Source organism: Oncorhynchus mykiss, chromosome 27 (genome assembly GCF_057628025.1).
Source record: "Oncorhynchus mykiss isolate SJ-2025 chromosome 27, ASM5762802v1, whole genome shotgun sequence".
In the NCBI taxonomy this organism is placed as follows: Eukaryota; Metazoa; Chordata; class Actinopteri; order Salmoniformes; family Salmonidae; genus Oncorhynchus; species Oncorhynchus mykiss.
The window spans coordinates 1354941-1377500 of NC_143048.1; the positions used below are offsets into that span (position 1 = coordinate 1354941).

Here is a 22560-nt window from a genome sequence, read left to right on the forward strand (position 1 = left end):
ATTGTCGGGTTTCAGCTCTTTCCCAGATGACCTGGTCTCTGCCTCTTTGAATGGAAGGAGGAGTTACAGCCACAGTAGCGCCACCCTCTCTGAGTCTCGAGGCCAGATGCCCAGCTCCTTCTGGATGTGGCCAGATATACAGGAAATAGGTTGCCAGTCATTCAGGTCTATGATATGATATTTTAGAAGCATTTATATATCTGTTTCTGTCTTAATTTCTCCCTTGTAGTTATTTTGGTCAATGTCTTCATGGCTGCTGCCCCTGTATTTCCTGCAGCGGTGAAAAGGTTCCACATTTTTCTGCCAAGAGGCGATATCTGCGTAATCTCCCGGGAAAAAGTCTGTTGTTTTTAGATGGAGTGCAATGTTTTGTAGTCATTTTCTACTCTACATACGTGCTAGAGGAGTGTGGCTATGCATAAAAACACTCACCACAGACTCGTGACGGAATATTTTTCAGGATTATTGAAGATGTCTTCTTATTAATTTCCCTCTTACAATGAAACATGTCAAACGTATATGAATAGTATGTGTGTTGATGTATGCTAGTGGTTTGACTTTCTGTTCCTCCTTTAACGCAATGTTTGTCTAATCAATGGGATCCCGTCCGATCCTATTCTAAGTTTGCATTTTAATTTAAGGTCTGTTTAGGTTAATAGAAGGGGATTTCTAGGCTTCTTTGAACCACCCCTAAACATTCTGTAAAATATATTTTTTTTTACTCTACTTATGATACTCCTTTACTATTTTTTGCAGTTTAATGTCAGCCATTAGATGCAACTGTGTGGAAAGATGCCAGCAGTAACCTTTAACCCATGTATTAGCCCTACCTTGCCTAGAAACAAGGGTACATGAGTACATTTAGTTTAATTTTAAGTGTGAACCATTATTAGTCTGTCTATCATCAATGCCTTTTTTAATATAATCATTGTGCCGATATGTAATGGCCTATTCCGTTCAATGCGTTGTACCCTCCTGAACACAACCTCTGTGTCATCGTGACCTTTGGACACTTGAGCACGTTAGGCCCTCTGGACATTGCACTTGGGGAAATGTGTGTACTCTCTTTTAGAATGTTCTGCTTTGTGGTTGCAGATATGACTGGGTCTGTAAATATACATAAACATAATTTTGGCTAAATTAATATTTTCAAGAAGAATTTTCTCCAAGTTTAGGTATTTATCTCTTGGACACAACATTTTCTTGTGTCAGTTTCTTTGTCCTGGTCCTGGGGACACAAAGGGGTGCACATTTTTGTTTTACACACCTGATTCCACTAATCATTGATTTGATGTTGAGTTGATTAGTGGAATTGGGTGTGATGCTACTGCCTTAAAAATGTTTGCAGCTTTTGGGTCCGCAGGACCAGGATTGAGAAACACTGATTTAGAAAATGTCCACTTCGTTTAATGGGTAAGATGTTGATTTGATTGGTGACTAAATGATTAAGTGTGTGGGTATGTAAAATGTTATGACCCGTTCTTTAATCCTTGAGCGTAACCCTTTTAGAGTAGAAATCCCCAGAGTGAAATTCTCTCTCAGCCTTGCCAAGGCCTTCTGTTTTAAAGATGGGTGCACCTCAATAGTCTCAAGTAGCTTCCTCTTCATCTGCACCGATCTGAAATCATGGGATAGTTGAAAACATTAGTGCAGATTAATTGAGTAGGCATTGAGACTGAAGAGGAATTTAGCCAGAATTATGTTTATGTATACTTTAGACTACTTGAATGTACCCATTGAAAAACTTCACACTTACATCTGGGGCTCGGCATCTGATCCAACCATAAATGTATACATTATTTTTTTTCATTTGACCTTTATTTAACTAGACAAGCCAGTTAAGAACAAATTCTTATTTACAATGACGACCTACTCCGGCCAAACCTTGACGACGCTGGGCAAATTGTGCGCCGCCCCCTATGGGACTCCAAATCACAGCCGGATGTGATACAGCCTGGATTATGCCCCTGGACTGAGAGGATTCAAGTTCAATATGTAGCTAGATGTACAAAGCTAATGTTAACAAGCTAATGTTGCCCATGAGAGGAAGTTAGGTTTGTAAGCAAGCATTTTAGCCAGGTAGCCTGTGACAACAAAAAATAAAAGCGTGTACTGTATGAAAGTCATAGACTGTTTTGTCAACATGAAAGCGAGGAGGATGGCAAGTAAGGTTAGCAAACATGTTTTTTCTACTTGCACGAACACACACACAGACAGACCCACACACACACACACACATCAGAACCATGAACAGCCACGTCATATTTAGCTTACGTTGATTGGACTAAATAGTTTTTAGAATCTCATTTGTCACTGTATTAGACAAAGCATAGGTGATTTGATGTTGAAATGGTGCTGGAATAGTGGAGGCAACTCCTGTTTCCTTTTCGACTTGCGGTAACTCCGTGGTTCTAAATCAACAGTTGATTAGTAGTCCGAAAATGTCGGAAACATTAACTTGCTTGATCATGCTGTAGGTCATGTAACCGTTTGTTATATGCTTTTTGGACTTCACCGGACAGAGGTTGCTCCCTGGATTTCTGAATTTATTCTGCCACTGTGTGTTCTTATTGTCTCGGCCTTAGGCCTATATACTGTATCATGGCGGCAAGGCATATGAGCTAACAGGTTATAGAGCAAACAATACAATTATCACAACACATAATGTAATATTTATTTTTTTCTGGCTTGGCTTCCCCAGTGATTTTACCCACGCACCGCTACTGCTCTCTCGGAGTCCCAGAATACCCACATTGTGTATATCCGTTCCTAAATCCAGAGCAGTTTCATTGATTGAACTGGCTTGTAATACTGAAACACTACTTTACCCTATCTAGTGTGCTAGTGACCATTTTGTTCTAAAACTATACAATCTTTATTTTCCACCATGTCTTTTTTTTTTGTTTTTTTTGTACCTTTATTTAACTAGGCAAGCCAGTTAAGAACAAATTATTATTTACAATGACAGCCTACAATTGAACAGTGTTAGCAGAACGATAGATTTTTACTTTGTTAGCTCGGGGAGTCGATCCAGCAACCTTTCAGGTTACTGGCCCAACGCTCTAACCAGCTACCTGCCACCCCAGTTATTTCATAAGAGGCTGGAAGCCCCTCGGTTCAGCCCAGAGCAGTGCCCCTGAGCAGGTTAGTGGTGATGTGGCTTTTTCAAGGTCACAAATGGTACTAGGCACCTGAGATTCTGATACCAGCATCCCTCCAGTTGCAAGCTCACTCCCACTAGATATTTCCTCTGGCTAAAGAGGAACCTAATTATCAATCTTCTTGGAGAGACCCACCCAGGTAACACATGCACACTGAGAGGTTGGAATTACAGGATCAGCCACAGCGCAGCGTCCCTGGAGCAGTGTATGGGTTAAGTGCCTTGCTCAAGGGCAAAACGCCAGGAGATGGCAGTGGTATCAAATTGTATTTGTCACATGCGCCGAATACAACAGGTGTAGAACTTACAGTGAAATGCTTACTTACAAGCCCTTAACCAACACTGCAGTTCAAGAAATAGAGTTATGAAAATATTTAATAAATTAACTGAAGTGATTTTATTATTTTTAAACAGTAACACACGAAAATTACATTATAACGAGGCTATATACAGGGGGTACTGGCACCGAGTCAATGTGTAGGAGTACAGGTTAATTGAGGTAATCTAGGATACTGGGGTGTAATCATTGTAATGTAATGTATACACCCCTGATGACAACCCTCCAGTTGCAGCTGGCTCCATCAGATTTTTTCCCTTCAGACCTCTAACTCTAGGCTCCATGACGGCGCTAACAGAACATATAAACACTGACAAAGTGAAGAACCAGCATCATAGATTGATATGGATGCGGCATTGCCATCATTGAATATTTATCAAATAGAGGGCTATTGATCACTAAAATAGTAGGTTAGTCATTGGCCATATGCCTACAGCCTTCTCGATCCTCACCAGAGCTATATTGAAATCAGGGATGGGCAACTCAGACCAGGGATAGGCCGGGGCCATTTTCACAAAACAACAGCCGGGGTCTCAACTTACTGTTGAGAGTTAGAATAATAGAATACACAAGGTGCAATTTCTAAATTTGGTTGTGCATTGCAATCACTCAATTATCCCATTTCAGCAAAAATAATTAGTCTGGTGGCCAGCTATCTAAACTTGTAAGCATGATTGAATTACCGACTGGGTGGGGCCAATTAATAATCAGTTATTATATTAAAAATGGCTAAATCTTCTCTCCGACCCATGGCAAAATGTATTGAATTGCAGCAAACTTGCTTTAAAACATCAAAATGTTCTCTATGCCCCATTGGAAAATGTGCAGAATTGTAGGAAATGAACTTTAAAACATAAATTGTTTTAGCTGTCATGAGGGGGGCGGCTAAAATGTTTTGCTGTCAAGGTTGGAGGTGTATGGATGTGGGTAGGCAGACACACAGCCACTGTGGCCCCTCATGACGAGTTCCGTTTTTTTTGTTTGTCCCACCCCATAAATGTTGCCCATACCTGATCTAAATTAATCTAGCGTACTTAAAAACAATAGGACCTTTAAGATTATAAATAACAAATCAAATGAACCAGTCCTGAACCAGTTTTTAATACCGAAAGTGCGCATGCGCTGAGATGCTTCTAACGCGAATTCTCCTCCAACTCAGTTGCTGCAGTACTGTAGCAGTGTGGAGAGGGTAACCGGAAGGGACTAGGCTATATTGTCTCGGAAATAACACTCGATACATTTTTTTATATATAAAACAGGGGCAATCCATCGTTTATTGACCGTTTGGGATTATAACATTCTTAACCATCTACGGTCATCATTTTGAACAACCCAAAGCCAACCATGTCGACCAAGGAGGAGACACCCGCCGCTGACGGAGACAAGCCGCAGACGTCCTCCTGGAAAGATTCTATCTACAACCCACGAACAGGAGAGTTTATTGGCCGAACCGCTAAAAGCTGGGGTAAGAAACAGGTTTGTGACGAGATCTGATCGGGTTTGCATATTAAAACAATTATATTTCCCATTGATGTGACAATTCATAGCCATACAAAGTCTCATTGACCGGCTTTAATCGTTGATCAATGTGAATGCAGCCTTGGATGCAAATGTGTATATTAATTTTGATCATTCAATAAATAGCCTATGTTTTTTAAAAGTAGGCCTACATAACGGAGACGTTTGTTCGTTGTGATCTTTGCCGCAATAATGGCAACAGCCAATCAATGTTGATCTAATGGGATCGGAATGTTTTTTTCCCCTCTGTAGGGACCTTCCCCGTTATAACCAAATATTCCTTACGGTCACTGATGATATCAACTGCGATGGCTATAGCCTCGAATACATGGTTTCCTTATGTCCCCGGATTTAGAATATTGTAATAAAAAATGTAAACTGTGTCCATTCATATATATTTTTTTCTCTCAATGTTTCCAACACATGGCTCGAAATAGGCTTTTTTTGCCTAGTTATTTGCGAGTTATTAACTATTAGGTAACTAGTGTAGGGGATTACACTTTAAAAACGATTTGTAATTTTAAAAAATGACGGAGCCTAACAGGCCGAATTTAGGCTGCATTAACCAGGTCAGTAGGCTAATATGTATCGGAATAAATCGCAATGGAATTAATTTAAATTGCGATTACAGCATACTAGATATATCCAAATAAAAATCGGCCTGTAGCCTTACCAACACTTCCCCAATTTCGTCCCCCATTAAACTGTTCTTAGAATAACCTATAATGCACCTTGTATCCTCTTGAGAAGCAGTCTTGCACGAGGCTGGCAAGGGAAATGGGGCATGCATACACTGTTTCATCCTGTCATATCACCCTTCTTATTTTATTCATAGTAGGTGTAGGCAGATTTTGTGTGGCTTAATTCTACAATCGACTATTGGCATTGAATGACATACTTGTTCCAGGCATTGATCTCATCCAGGTTCGTTTGAAACTATGTTGCAAAAAAATGTTGATAGGTTATGGTTAGTGACACTTTGTTTCTCCAATACAGTAATAGAGCGAAGCTATTTCTCGGCCACTACTCACGTGCAGTCAGTCAAGCTATAATTTATTTATCATTTGTAGAGTTCTACCTCCTATCCTCCTAAAATTCTCAAGATCAAATCCATTCTCTCTCATTGGGCACAGCAGGCACACCATTTGTAGCCTACTGTCAATGATAAATAGTGGGGGTTTTCTCTTTACGCCGGTCTTGAGTTGCAGGGAGCATAAATCCATTTTTGATTTGAGAGAAATTCTGAGCACATATATGCAGACATGCCGTAACTCGGTTTTAAAGCACAGAAGATTGTGTGTGCATGTGCTGGTGGGCATCTGTGTGTGATTGTAATTGTGCAAGTTAACTGTGGCATAATTGTGCTCTGTTGATTCCTTCCCAACACATGCCCTTGAATATGGTTTATTCTCTAGTAGGCTACAAACATGGGAAAATGGTAGGCTTACTGATGCCGTGAGGGAGGTAGAGCTAGGCAACTCCTATGGTCTTATACCAGGTGTCCGGCATTGAGGTATAGAAGCAAAGACACTAGGCTTCAGTCAACACTTGTCATCCAGGACCTCTAGGTGGTGTCAGAAGAAGGCCTAAAGAATTGTCAAATACTCCAGCCACCCAAGCCGTAGACTGTTCTCTATGCTACCACACTGCAAACGGTATCAGTGCAACAAGCCTGGAACCCCACAGGACCCTGAACAGTTTCTACCCACAAGCCATAACACTGCTAAACAAGACTGCTATATAGCTAATCCAATTGCTACCTGGACTGCCTGCATTGATCCTTTGTTCCTCTCTTGCACTGACACACACACGTTGTTGCTAATTTCTATGATCTATCCTGTTGCCTAGTCACTTTACCTCTATGAACATACATTTGAAGTCAGAAGTTTACATACACCTTAGTCAACTACATTTAAACTCCGTTTTCACATTTCCCGACATTTAATACTCGTAAAAAATCCCAGTCTTAGGGCAGTTAGGATCGCCACTTTATTTTAAGAATGTGAAATATCAGAATAATAGTAAAGTGTTTTATTTGGTAGCATTGCCTTTAAATGGTTTAACTTGGGTCAAACGTTTTGGGTAGCCTTCCACAAGCTCCCCACAGTAAGTTGGGTGAATTTTGGCCCATTCCTCTTGACAGAGCTGGTGTAACTGAGTCAGGTTTGTAGGCCTCCTTGCTCGCACACGCTTTTTCAGTTCTGCCCATGTAACGGATGTGAAACAGCTAGCTTAGTTAGCGGTGGTGCGCGCTAAATAGCGTTTCAATCGGTGACGTCACTTGCTCTGAGACCTTGAAGTAGTAGTTCCCCTTGCTCTGCAAGGGACGCGGCTTTTGTGGAGCGATGGGTAACGATGCTTCGAGGGGTGACTGTTGTTGATGTGTGCAGAGGGTCCTTGGTTCGCACCCGGGTATGGGCGAGGGGACGGTCTAAAGTTATACTGTTACACCTACAACTTTTCTATAGGGTTGAGGTCAGGGCTTTGTGATGGCCACTCCAATACCTTGACTTGTTGTCTTTAAGCCATTTTTGCCACAACTTTGGAAGTATGCTTGAGGTCATTGTCCATTTGGAAGACCCATTTGCGACCAAGCTTTAACTTCCTGACTGATGTCTTGAGATGTTGCTTCAATATATCTGCATAATTTTAGTACCTCATGATGCCATCTATTTATTGAAGTGCACCATTCGCTCCTGCAGCAAAGCACCCCCACAACATGATGCTACCACCGCCGTGCTTCACGGTTGGGATGGTGTTCTTCGGCTTGCAAGCGTTCATGTTTTTCCTCCAAACATAACGATGGTCATTATGGCCAAACCATTCTATTTTTGTTTCATGAGACCAGAGGACATTTCTCCAAAAAGTACGATCTTTGTCCCCATGTGCAGTTGCAAACCGTAGTCTGGCTTTATTATGGCAGTTTTGGAGCAGTGGCTTCTTCCTTGCTGAGCGGCCTTTCAGGTTATGTCGATATAGGACTCGTTTTACTGTGGATATAGATACTTTTGTACCTGTTTCCTCCTCCAGCATCTTCACAAGGTCATTTGCTGTTGTTCTGGGATTGATTTGCACTTTTCACACCAAAGTACGTTCATCTCTAGGAGACAGAACACGTCTCCTTCCTGAGCGGTATGATGGCTGTGTGGTCCCATGGTGTTTATGCTTGCATACTATTGTTTGTACAGATGAATGTGGTACCTTTTTTTAGGCGTTTTGAAACTGCTCCCAAGGATGATCCAGACTTGTGGAGGTCTACAAAAAAAAATTCTGAGGTCTTGGCTGATTTCTTTTTATTTTCCCATGATGTCAGGCAAAGAGGCACTGAGTTTGAAGATAGGCCTTGAAATACATCCACAGGTACACCTCCAATTGACTCAAATTATGTCAATTAGCCTACCAGAAGCTTCTAAAGCCATGACATTATTTTCTGGAATTTTCCAAGCTGTTTAAAAGCACAGTCAACTTAGTGTATGTAAACATCTGAAATTGTGATACAGTGAATTATAAGTGAAATACTCTCTGTAAACAATTGTTGGAAAAATTACTTGTGTCATGCACAAAGTAGATGTCTAAACCGACTTGCCAGAACTATAGTTTGTTAACATGAAATTTGTGGAGTGGTTGAAAAACGAGTTTTAATGACTCCAACCTAAGTGTATGTAAACTTATGACTTCAACTGTAAGTTTCAAAAGTAAATGTAATTGCTAAAATATACTAAGTACAAGTATAAATATTATTATAAACATTATTTTCTTTAGATATGTAGTGGAATAAAAGTTGTCAAATATAAATTGTAAAGTACAGATACCCCAAAAACCTACTTAAGTAGTACTTTAAAGTATTTTTACTGAAGTACTTTACACCACTGATGGGGAGAGGGATTGTTATTGAAGAGAGAAAAGGATTGGACTCAAGTCAAAGGAATACTTTGGTATTTTGTCATTGCCTTTTTATCTACTTCCCCAGAGTCAGATAAACTTGTGGATACCATTTGTATGTGTCTGTGTCCAGTATTAAGTAAGTTAGATGTAGTTTTGCGAGCCAACGCTAACTAGCATTAGCGCAGTGACTGGAAGTGTATGGGTATCTGCTAGCATGGTAGTAGATATCCATGAAGGAAGTTAGAGGTAATGCTAGCAGATACCCATAGACTTCCAGTCATTGCGCTAATGCTAGTTATTTTGGGATCATTGCCAAAATCCCAAAGTAGGCATTTATTATCCAGGTTTTGGCCGTCTTGCTCTCTCTCATTCCTCTCAATCTGCACAACTCTGGTTTATGTCCCTATGGATTAGGGCCTACACTCAATCCAGACCTCGGAAGATCCACGTTATAGTGCTATTGAAATGTAAAGCTAATTTCCAATTGAGCCGACATATGCAGCATCAAAGATACAGAACTCTCCATTCTAACAATGGGAATTAATTACGATTAAGATCACTTTGTTTGTCAATTGTATACAAGGTCCAACCAAATTTTGACTTCTGCTTTAAACCAACCCCTCTGAAAGAAATGTCAGAAAAGGTGGAAGGCAGGTGGGAGGAGCCTGGAGCAGGCGAAAACATTTCAGCCAATGAGATTGCAGATATGCATGTTAACAGGATCAAGTCTAATATAAAATAATTTGGCTCAAAGTGTGTCCACTTAATATCAGTACATGCGCAACAATCTAAGCATTACGAAACTTCTATTCGCCCAAATAGGTTTTACGTAGCAAATTAGCCATTGAATTTTATGTTGACCGCCATACGACATATCCATACAACAAACCTCGCTTTCCCCAGCCTTTGCGGGGACAAGATTTTAGGGTGGAGTCAGCCCTCTTCCTCTCTGGCAGCCTTTTGTGGTCTCTGCAAACATGGGAACATTGCCTTTTAAAACGTGCATAGCGAATGTGGTCTCTGCGAACATGGGAACATTGCCTTTTAAAACGTGCATAGTCGGACAAAACGCAATGGGACTAAATCTATCCCTATAGGCCAGCCTTGGGTCGGTAAATTGGCTGCTATTGTTACTTCTTTTCTCCAGCTATCCATCATGCTTATCACTGACAAACACACGCATGCACACTCTACACAACAAAAGTATTCATTTAAATTCTTATTTTCTGTGTATTTCAGTATTTGGCCAAATATTTGGAACTATTTTCAAAATACTTATTTCCAAATGTATTATTTCAAATAAACCTAGGACCAAACAGACAATGCATTGAGTAAATATTTGTTGTTGAAAAATACATTCAAATACATGCCAATACTTTTAAAGTGTATTTCCAAATAGATTCCAATATACTCCTATTTGTATTTTCAAAGACGAAATATCCAAATAGTTACTTTGAAATGTCTTGAAAGTAATTTTTAAATACCCTAAATCGTATTTGAACACAGGTCTGAGACACACACCTTTAAACACACACAATTGGTCAACACAAACATATATGCTGAGGCCAGTGTGTGTCTGGATACCTCAAAGGGCCATACTGTGACATCGACAAATGCCATGTGCATAAATGAGTGCAAAGGGGTCCCTCAGAAAATAATAATTGAGAGATTTCAGTACGAACTGAGTATGGCCATGATCAAAAGTAGTGCACTACATAGGGAATAGGTTGCCATTTGGAACGGAAGTTTGTGGGAATAAAAATGATGTTTTTCTCTCAATAGGAGCAGCCATGTGGCAGTGATGCCGCTCTTTCACGTAGCCAACAATGACCAAGTTCTGGGGCTTTATCAATGAAATACCCTGTTCCTTTTATGCGTTGGTGAGTTAAGAAAGGCATAAAATGCCCCTTGCAGGTCTTTGCCTTGTGCTTCCCTATAAACAAATATGACGGCATTATCTTAGCATGCTTTTAGAAACCAGGCTGTTTCCAGATGGTAGATTGGTCAGGTTTAGGTGCTCACTTGGAGGAAGATCGATAGGTTGCGCCTTAAATGACACCCTATTCCCTCTACAGTTTATTAGGTACACCACCACTTTCATGAGAATGGTTAGCTCCTACCGACAGTGAGTCACGTCGGCGTTGCTTGCTATATAAAGCAAGCAGACAGGCATCGAGGCATTCAGCAACTGTTCGATTGAACGTTAGAATGGGCAAAATGAGTGACTTAAGCGACTTTGAGCGTGATATGATTGTCGGTACCAGGCATCAAATCTATGAGTTTGACACCTCTGACAAAAAAAAAAACATATCTTCTGTCCCAGTGATCATTGGAGTCTTAGAGGGAGATGCGCTTTCCATGTCAATATTAAGGTTTTGCGAGGGAGCTAGAGGAGACATGGGGACATCTCGATAGTCTAAAGTGACTTACCTGCCTTGTCTCCTCTCCTATATCTACACCAGTGGAGGCTGGTGACTTTAACATTTTTGGGAGACCCACGATGGGAGACCCACGGTATAGGTGCGAACCACATAAAGACGACAAAGTGCTTTAAAAAATCGTCAAACAAATGATTTTAACCAAAAACATTTAGTAAAAATATTATGGTGATTGGGAATGAGAGGGCTACTTACAGTGTTGGGAAGGGATCACAGCAGTGATTTGAATTAGGGTATGACTTGAGGTGTTCAGAGGCTTGACTTCATTGCAGGACAATGGTTGAGGTGTTTTCTATCACACATTTTAGATGTGTAAATCTTTTGGACATCAGAGCAATCTTGAGGGATTTCTATTTGAGTCAGAAAAGGATATTCATATGAAAGGTTAGCTATACAAAACATTTCAGAGAGCCTATCCAACTGACAAAATATAAACTATTGGAACCAATACTTAAAAAGAACTGATATTGGCATAAGATGGAGGAAATATTGGAATATAACTAACAAAATTACAGTTAACGGAATTTGCATGTACGCTTAATCCCTTATAAACTAATGAATAGAATGTATTATACAAGAGACAAAATTCCCAAATTCTACAGCACAGCAGCAGAGTCATGTCTTAAGTGTAAAACTAACAATGACTCAATAATCCATGCCTTCTGGAAATGTTATAAAGTCCAAAAGGTATGGTTAATCAAATTATATTTGAGATTCTTCAAAGTAGCCAACCGTTGCACACTCTTGGCATTCTCTCAACCAGCTTCACCTGGAATGCTTTTCCAATAGTCTTGAACGAGTTCCCACATATGCTGAGCACTTGTTGGGAATAACACATGTGGAGCTCATCCATTCACCTACTCTTTTGTGTCTCACAAAAAAACGGCAGTTGGAACCAAAAATATCAAATTTGGAGTCATCAGACCAAAGGACAGATTTCCATGGGTCTAATGTCCATTGCTCGTGTTTCTTGGCCCAAGCAAGTCTCTTCTTCTTATTGGTATCCTTTAGTAGTGGTTTATTTTCTGCAATTCAACCATGAAGGCCTGATTCACGCAATCTCCTCTGAACAGTTGATGTTGAGATGTTTCTGTTACTTGAACTCTGAAGCATTTATTTGGGCTGCAATTTCTGAGGCTGGTAACTCTAATGAACTTTATCCTCTACAGCAGGGGTAAATCTGTTTTTTCCTTTCCTGTGGAGGTCTGAATGAGAGCCAGTTTCATCATAGTGCTTCATGATTTTTGTGGCAGCACTTGAAGAAACTTTCAAAGTTCTTAAGGTTCCGTGTTGACTGACCTTCATGCCTTAAAGTAATGATGGACTGTCATTTCTCTTTGCTTATTTGCGCTGTTCTTGCCATAATATGGACTTGGTCTGTTACCAAATAGGTCTATCTTTGGTATACCACCCCTTTTTTTTCACCTTTATTTAACCAGGTAGGCTAGTTGAGAACAAGTTCTCATTTGCAACTGCGACCTGGCCAAGATAAAGCAAAGCAGTGTGACACAAACAACAACAGAGTTACACATGGAGTAAACAATAAACAAGCCAATAACACAAACAAATCAATGACACAGTAGAAAAAAGAAAGTCTATATACAGTGTGTGCAAAAGGCATGAGGTAGGCAATAATAGGCCTGTAATTTTCATCATAGGTACACTTCAACTATGACAGACAAAATGAGGAAAAAAAATCCAGAAAATCACATTGTAGTATTTTTAATGAATTTATTTGCAAATGATGGTGGAAAATAAACTTTTGTTATTGACCAAATACTTATCTCAATACTTTGTTATATACCCTTTGTTGGCAATGACAAAGGTCAAATGTTGTCTAAGTCTTCACAAGGTTTTCACACACTGTTGCTGGTATTTTGGCCCATTCTTCCATGCAGATCTCCTCTAGAGCAGTGATGTTTTGGGGCTGTTGCTGGGCAACACGGACTTTCAACTGCCTCCAAAGAGGGGTTGAGATCTGGAGACTGGCTAGGCCACTCCAGGACCTTGAAATGCTTCTTGAGAAGCCACTCCTTCGTTGCCCGGGCGGTGTGTTTGGGATCATTGTCCTGCTGAAAGACCCAGCCACGTTTCATCTTCAATGCCCTTGCTGATGGAAGGAGGTTTTCACTCAAAATCTCACGATACATGGCCCCATTCATTCTTTCCTTTACACGGATCAGTCGTCCTGGTCCCTTTGCAGAAAAACAGCCCCACAGCATGATGTTTCCACCCCCATGCTTCACAGTAGGTATGGTGTTCTTTGGATGCAACTCAGCATACTTTGTCCTCCAAACACGACGAGTTTACTTTTTACCAAAAAGTTCTATTTTGGTTTCATCTGACCATATGCCATTCTCCCAATCTTCTTCTGGGTCATCCAAATGCTCTCTAGCAAACTTCAGACGGGCCTGGACATGTACTGGCTTAAGCAGGGGGACACGTCTGGCACTGCAGGATTTGAGTCCCTGGCGGCGTAGTGTGTTACTGATGGTAGGCTTTGTTACTTTGGTCCCAGCTCTCTGCAGGTCATTCACTAGGTCCCCCCGTGTGGTTCTGGGATTTTTGCTCACCGTTCTTGTGATCATTTTGATTGTTCAGCTCCCCAGCTGTTGGCTGGGGTTGGAGGAGCCAGGAGGAAGGCATGGCCAGCCGTTGAGAAATGCTTATTGAAATTTTCGATTATCATGGATTTATCAGTGGTGACCGTGTTACCTAGCCTCAGTGCAGTGGCCAGCTGGGAGGAGGTGCTCTTGTTCTCCATGGACTCTACAGTGTCCCAAAACGTTTTGTAGTTAGAGCTACAGGATGCGAATTTCTGCTTGAAAAAGCTAGCCTTGACTGACTGCGTGTATTGGTTCCTGACTTCCCTGAACAGTTGCATATCGTGGGTAATATTCGATGCTATTGCAGTCCGCCACAGGATGTTTTTGTGCTGGTCAAGGGCAGTCAGGTCTGGAGTGAACCAAGGGCTATATCTGTTCTTAGTTCTGCATTTTTTGAACCGCTCATGCTTATCTAAGATTGTGAGGAAATTACTTTTAAATAATGACCAGGCATCCTCGACTGAAGAGATGAGGTCAATATACTTCCAGGATACCCGGGCCAGGTCGACTAGAAAGGCCTGCTCGCAGAAGTGTTTTAGGGAGCGTTTGACAGTGATGAGGGGTGGTTGTGTATTTGGAGGGCGTATTTGGAGGGCAAGGTGTATTTGGAGGGCAAGTTGGTCAGGATAATGTCTGAGGGTGCCCATGTTAATGGATTTAGGGTTGTACCTAGTGGGTTCCTTGATTTGTGTGAGATTGAGGGCATCTAGCTTAGATTGTAGGACTGCCGGGGTGTTAAGCATATCCCAGTTTAGGTCACCTAACAGAACGAACTCTGAAGCTAGATGGGGGGCGATCAATTCACAAATGGTGTCCAGGGCACAGCTGGGAGCGGAGGGGGGTCGATAGCAGGCGGCAACAGTGAGAGACTTATTTCTGGAGAGGTTAATTTTTAAAATTATAAGTTCAAACTGTTTGGGTATAGACCTGGAAAGTATGACAGAACTTTGCAGGCTATCTCTGCAGTAAATTGCAACTCCTGCCCCTTTGGCAGTTCTATCTTGATGGAAAATGTTGTAGCTGGGTATGGAAATCTCATAATTGTTGGTGGCCTTCCTAAATCAGGATTCTGAAACGGCAAGGACATCAGGGTTGGCGGCGTGTGCTAAAGCAGTGAGTTAAACAAACTTATGAGGCTTCTGATGTTGACATGCATGAAACCAAGTCTTTTTCGATCACAGAAGTCAACAAATGAGGGTGCCTGCGTTTACTGCCACATCACCCGAGGAACAGAGGAGGAGTAGGATGAGGGTACGGATAAAGGCTATCAAAACTGGTCGCCTAGAGCACTGTGGACAAAGAATAAAAGGAGCAGATTTCTGTGCGTGGTAGAATAGATTCAGGGCATAATGTGCAGACAGGGGTATGGTGGGGTGCGGGTACAGTGGAGGTAAGCCCAGGCACTGAGTGATGATAAGAGAGGTTGTATCTCTGGATAAGCTGGTTATAATGGGTGAGGTCACCGCATCTGTGGGAGGTGGGTCAAAGGAGGTATCAGAGGTATAATGAGTGGATCTAGGGGCTCTGCAGTAAACAAAAACAATGATAACTAACCTAAGCAGTAAACAAGGCATATTGACATATGAGAGAGACATACAGCAAGGCATAAAGTAATCACAGGTGTTGATTTGGAGAGCTATCTAAGACAACAACGGGTGAGACAACAACAGTTAATCAGCTAAAACAACAACAGGTAAAAGATGACTGGGCAGAGAGGGTCGGTTAACTACATACAGAGCTTGAGTTTGCGGCTGGGGCCGACAGATAAAAAATAATAATAAACAAAACAAATAAATAAATAAACAGAATGGAGTACCGTGATTAATGGACAGTCCAGCGGGCATCAGCTATGTAGCCAAGTGATCATAGGGTCCAGGGGACAGCACTATATGGGACAGGGAAGCCGCGGAGTAGTCGCTACCATGCTATCACGCGGCATTTAAAGTTGGAAGCCTGGGGCTAGTAGAAGCGTCTGCTCCGATGTCCGGCGGAGGCCGGTTGAAGGCACAGCGGATGGAGTAATCGTCGGCAGACCTGTCGTGGTGGTGCGGCAGGGCGCCGGGGCGACTAGGGATCCAAGCCAGATGGTAAGAGGTATTTAAGATGGTAAGAGTTTTCTATCCAGGAGATGCGCCTGGCTCACGGCTAACTGGTGCTAGCTTCGGGGCAGGGGCGTTAGCCACTATAGCTACTCGGTAGCAGCGGTGATCCGGTGCCAAGGTCCAGAGCTTACGGCAAGGATCCGGTGGAGTAGTGTGTTCTAGCCGTGTTTGGGAGGAGTCCGGGTGAACAACTGAGTAGGCTGAGAGGTGGGCCTCAGGGATAGTTTCGGGACTGGGTAACTTGGTGGGTGTTAGCTAGCTGTGAAGATCAGGAGAATAGTCCAGGGATTACGGCAGGAATCCAGCGTTGTAGTGGAGAAACAGTCCGTTACTGGTAGGCTGGCGAGAAATATCCAAGCTAAAAAAAGGGCTGGTACCTGTGCAGAAGGTAAAGGCCGCTAGCAATGGCTAAATAGCTTGTAGCTAATTAGCTGGTTAGCTTCTGAGGGCTAGGTGGTTCTTGCTGTAAGGTTTAACAAATTTAAATAATAGCGGTTCCGTATCACATTGGGTGAGGCAGGTTACCGTAAGGTATAATTCAACTAAAATGGAGAAGAGATTGAAAATAAAATTGAAATGTATACAAAAAAAGAGAGGATGAACAAAACACATCTGCACTGCTACGCCATCTTGGAGAAGAAGAAAAAAAAGAAAAGGACCTTGTCCTACCTTGTCACAACACGACTAATTGGCTCAAACGCATTAAGGAAAGACATTCCACAAATGAACTTTTAACAAGGCACATCTGTTAATTGAAATGCATTCCAGGTGACTACCTCATGAAGCTGGTTGAGAGAATGCCAAAAGTCTGCAAAGCTGTCAAGGCAAAGGGTGGCTACTTTGAAGAATATAAAATATAATTTGTTTAACACTTTTTTGGTTACTACATGATTCCATAGGTGTTATTTCATAGTTTTGATGTCTTAACTATTATTCTACAATGTAGAAACTTTTGACTGATATTGTAGGTTTGGGCAGGTGTGATGTAGTTGATGTTTGCGTGATGTTGTTTGTATGTTTTGTATTGTTTAAATAAACAAATGATTGTGTATGTGATTGACAGAACATTGACAGGGCTAGTCACAGTGCTTGGAGAGGAAACATTCAATGTACCAGTGGACGAGGGCACATGAGACATGGCATCAGTACATGACAGAAGAGTTGACACTGGTAGTGGAGTGGTGGTCATCACCTCTAAATCAGGGATCAGGAGGGTACTTAACTGTCAATACAAATCGCAGATACATTCCATTACAGCAACGCCATCATAGGTTTGAGCAACAAGTTTCATCATAAAGTTAGACTCCGACATCTCTGATTTAACCAAGTGGAACACAGACTGCGTATCTCATCCACTTCACATATCAAAGTAGCCCAAGAAACACCCTGATCATCGCTTGCGGAACGTTTTGTTGAAGGTACTACGCTGCGTACATTTTGTTTAAGCCCATTAGGCTACTCATTTGTTGTCATTAAATGTCCTTGATAATAAAAGGAAAATACTTTGTGTTCGCACAATAGTGTAGGCTATCATACACAATTGCGCACAGTAGCCTAGACTCAGTTTCCAATCCGAAGTACAGAAACATATGAAAACATTAACTTGATGCTTTCTCTGTTAAATCTTCTAGACCCTGCTGTAAATCAAGCAGACAATGGCAGATAATCCATTTAAATATAGGGGTATTGAATTGGATCTAACGTTGATCACAACTGTCTTCACTGGTGCAACAAATGAGAAATCAAAATATTCTGGACATTCTGAACATCGTCATCGTTTTCCCGCACTGGCTGTTTTTGCATGGTGTGCTATAGGCCTATCACAACAGCTGTTTGTCAGAAAAATATTTCCTGGATCAGATGATGATAGTTGACAACATCACCAGGCCTAACTAAACAGCTGGATACCAAATGCGCACGGAAGAAGTAGGTCTATTAGCCTACATGTATCCCATTGCAGAACCATGCATGTAAGGGGACTCTTTCGGTTAGAACCATTCAATTTTGCACTTGCATACATTTTAGATTTGTGTCCAATGAAAACAGTTTTTCACGGGGTAACCTAAATTATCAATATGAACATTTGATAAAGCGGTGCTGCCGTTAGTAACGCACCATCTCACACATTGCCTTCAGAAGTATTCATACCTCTTGACCTTTTCGACATCTTGTGTTACAGCTTGAATTTAAAATTGATTACATTGAGATTTTGTGTTATAGTACACAATACAGATAATGTCAAAGAGGAATTATGTTTGTTTTTTTATGTTTACAAATTAGTAAAAAATGAAATGTCTTGAGTCGATACGTATTCAAACCTTTTGCTATTTGCAAGCCTAAACATTCACTTAGTTGCATGAACTCACTCTGTCTGCAATAATAGTGTTTAACATGATTTTTGTACCCCACACAGAATCTTATCTTTAAGGTCCCTCAGTCAAGCAGTGAATTTCAAACACAGATTCAACCACTTAGACCAGGGAGGTTTTCCAATGCCTCACTAATAAGGGCACCTATTGATATATTCCTAGATGGGTAAAACAAAAAGAAGCATACATTGAATATCCTTTTGAGCACGGTGAAGTTATCAATTACACTTTGGATGGTGTATCAATACACCCAGTCACAACAAAGGTACAGGCCTCCTTCCTAACACAGTTGCCGGATTTGAAGGAAACAGCTCTTTGAAACAATTAGAGTTTAATGACTGTGATAGAAGAAAACTGTGGATGGATCAACAACATTGTAGTTACTCCAGAATACTAACCTAAATGAAAGAGTGAAAAGAAGGAAACATGCACAGAATACAAATATTCCAAAACATGCATCCTGTTTGCAATAAGGAACAAAAACCCTGCAAAAAAAACGTGGCAAAGAACTGAATGTCCTGAGTACCATTCTATATGCCAGCAGGCATCTTTCTCATGTCGGGGTGGCAGGGTAGCCTAGTGGTTAGTAACCGAAAGGTTGCAAGTTCATATCCCCGAGCTGACAAGGTACAAATCTGTCGTTCTGCCCCTGAACAGGCAGTTAACCCACTGTTCGTTCCTAGGCCGTCATTGAAAATAAGAATTTGTTCTTAACTGACTTGCCTAGTTAAATAAAGGTTCAATCAAATGTCAATTAGTCATGTGAGAGGTTCGACACGGTCTAAAAAACATTGATCCTGCTGTTCTGATTTGGATAGAGTGATTTGGATAGAGTGAAGCTGTATCTCTCCATCCACTTGCTTCATAATTTCCTTGCATGTTTTCGGAATGATAATTTAGATTACTGCTGCCTGCTACTATGATAAATCACATGGCAAGGGCATTTGTTAACAAGCTGTATGTGGATATCTAACAAGTGGAGCAAGGGTATGGAAAAAGATGAAACGCTGATGCGCATTCTGACTGAGTGACAGCAAACGTGGCTGCCTGCTGCAAATTGAGGACACAGAGAGACACTCACACACCCCTGCACGTTGCTCCTAATCTGCATCTTTTTTTGCAGTGAGAAGGTGCAGGGAAGTATTTTGCACACACATATTTAAGCATATTGAAACACTTCCGTTTTTTTAGATCATGAGTATCATCTGATCCGACTATCAACTGTCAATTTACATATACGAGTATGGCCATGTCGACACACTCCTAGTATTTTCGTTCGTCGTTATGATTCTTATTTTGTCACACATGCACAGCATACAGATATGAGCCTAGTTTAACCAGAAAATCTGTCAGAGCAAGAGCTGCTGTTGCAGTGAAACGTGATTTTATAAACCTAACCAGTGCGCAACAAATCTAAATGAAATCACGTGTTAACTTTTTTGATATCCTCGATTAAAAATTGCTCTTTTTATTTCTCAACTGGTAATTGAAGTGCATATAACGGTGGGCAGACTTGAGCACATCGCATACCACATTTTTTGTACGTAGTTTATGGCTACTGAATGTATGAATTTGGGATCTATCATCCCACAACTGTCCCAGAGTTTGTTTGGAATAGATTATCTTTCTTGCACCTAATTGCAACCTGACCAATAGAATAGGACAATGTTTCTGCCATGGGGAATAGTATATTGATATAGACCAGGGGTGTCACTCATTCCACGGAGGGCCGAGTGTGTGTGGGTTTATGGTTTTTACTTTCAATTAAGACCTAGACAACCAGGTGAGGGGAGTTCCTTACTAATTAGTGACCTTAATTCATTAATCAAGTATAAGGGTGGAGTGAAAACCCACAGACATTCGGCCCTCCGTGGAATCAGTTTGACACGTGATATAGACATTTTTTATATAATTTGTTGGCTGAGAAACTACATGTGGACAGTTATTCAAACATATTCAAATGCACCAATGTTCAATATAATCCACAATATAGAGGAATAGCTGATAGGCAGTGGAGAGTCCAAGTGCATCATTGCACATGAAAGAACAGTGAAGACACACAGCTCAAAAAGCTACCCTATTGATCTTGTTTAGGGACAATACAATTATTCTATGTAGACTAGCCTATAACACCACAATCCAATGAGTAATTGTATTATTGTTTTCAATTCAGTTCAATTCTACTCTAGGCTGTAAACTGCCGTGACAACGTCATTTGAATAATGGGGCAAAACCCTGTTATTTGAACGTTTTAATTCCATTTGGATCAGTTGTGGGTCTACTCTCAAAATATTAGAAAGGCACAGTAGCATGAGAGTCTGGCTGTATTTTTTACTTCTGATGCTGATGCACTGTCTGTTGCCCATCATCATTCTCCGAAGTCATCCTGTGCTCCTAAATATTTGTCATTTAACTTTTTTATTAATTTATTTATTGTGTTGCATAAACACAACTAGTCACAATGTTTTAATCTGATTAGGCTACTTCAAAAGTCTCCTGTAGGCTACCTGTGCATGTTCATCCACTAATTCCAGCGTTCAAACTGCGCAATGGCCATTTGATTAATGGAAATAGACATGTGTTACAAAACACAAATGTTTAATGACATTCGGAGATTGTCAAACCAAGCCTTCGATGTTAAGTAGGGAGGGATGTATATTCTCTTTGTCGAGATTGACATACTTGATTGTTGTGATGAAAACGCAAACCGTGATGATAAGCGCTCAAGTAGGCATTCGGTATGCGTTGCTTATTGGTTGAGTGTTGTGCATTGGCACCAAAACCTGTTCGTGGAAATTCGTTGCATATATTTAATTTAATTCAAAATATTGAATAAAAATTTGAAAATCTGATTTCCCCCTAGCTGATTGTCTGCAGCCGACTCTGATCGCAGTGTATTGGGACAGGCAGGGAGAATGAGCTTGTGACTGCCTTGAAATGGATTAGGTTTTAAGGTTAAAGGGGAAGGGCTGATTTGAGTCACAGGCCTGGTATGAACATGGAAATAAATGACCTATGATGCATGAACCGGGCTGGTGTGTGAGAGACTTGGTGTGTGTAATTGCATCTTTGTGTTCCTCTATGTGCATGTGTATGTTGACATGGGTGCGTGGAAAAAGTAAGGACAGCACCAAGGCCTGTGGTGAGACCATTCACTCATGAGTGTCACTTTACAGAAGTTAAAAAACTTTCCCAAAGAGCTGTCTGATTTGCCCACCACGTGTTCTTGTCATTCCTTGGGCTCTGAAATGTACACCTCCACACCCCTGGTCCCCACCTCCTCTGGGACACATTCACACAACTCACCCCTAGTCCACACACACACCTGATCCTCACTCCTCCTGACACACACACACACACACACACCCCACCCCACCCCTAGTCTTGGGACACCCACCACACCCCTCATCCCCAGCCCATCTGACCCTCTCCTTTGGGTATTAATAACCCCCATGACCCACAACTGAAGAGGGTCACAGCCACACAAAGGTATGTGGTTGACAAGGTTCAGTTACAGGCGACCAAGTTGTTACGGTTTTCTTGAGGTGAAGGAGAGTCGGACCAAAATGCAGCGTGGTTAATTCAATACATCTTTAATGAAGATGAAACACGAACAATACAAAAACAATAAACGTAACGTGAAAACCGAAACAGCCTCAACTGGTGCAAAACTAACACAGAGACAGGAACAATCACCCACGAAACACTCAAAGAATATGGCTGCCTAAATATGGTTCCCAATCAGAGACAACGATAAACACCTGCCTCTGATTGAGAACCACTCCAGACAGCCATAGACTATGCTAGAACACCCCACTAAGCCACAATCCCGATACCTACGAAAACCCCAAGACAAAACACACCACATAAATAAACCCATGTCACACCCTGGCCTGACCAAAATAATAAAGAAAACACAAAATACTAAGACCAGGGCGTGACAGAACCCCCCCCCCCCCCACCTAAACCCATAGGGGAGGGTCCGGGTGGGCGTCTGTCCACGGTGGCGGCTCCGGCTCGGGACGTGGACCCCACTCTAACAAAGTCTTAGTCCATTTTCCTCACGTCCTTAGATAGGCGACCCTCGCCGCCGAACTTGGCCCAGAAAGCCATAGACCAAAGGCCCCACTGGACTGAGGGGCAGC

The 22560-nt window shown here is 41.5% G+C and overlaps 3 protein-coding genes across 3 annotated transcripts in view; 2 read left to right on the forward strand and 1 right to left on the reverse strand.

Moving 5' to 3' along the window:
* Positions 1-2126, forward strand: part of LOC110507289 (transcription factor Dp-1-like) — a 51802-nt gene extending 49676 nt beyond the window's left edge. The window contains exon 8 of the mRNA XM_090224137.1: positions 16-2126. Within this exon, the coding sequence (XP_090080263.1) occupies positions 16-30 (15 nt within the window). The 3' untranslated portion in view covers positions 31-2126. The remainder of the gene's footprint in view (positions 1-15) is intronic.
* LOC110507290 (endothelin-converting enzyme 2) overlaps positions 1-22560 on the reverse strand; it is a 232875-nt gene that overhangs the window by 177011 nt on the left and 33304 nt on the right. The window lies entirely within an intron of this gene.
* Positions 4435-22560, forward strand: part of LOC110507292 (sodium/potassium-transporting ATPase subunit beta-3) — a 46535-nt gene continuing 28409 nt past the window's right edge. The window contains exon 1 of the mRNA XM_021587175.3: positions 4435-4962. Within this exon, the coding sequence (XP_021442850.1) occupies positions 4842-4962 (121 nt within the window). The 5' untranslated portion in view covers positions 4435-4841. The remainder of the gene's footprint in view (positions 4963-22560) is intronic.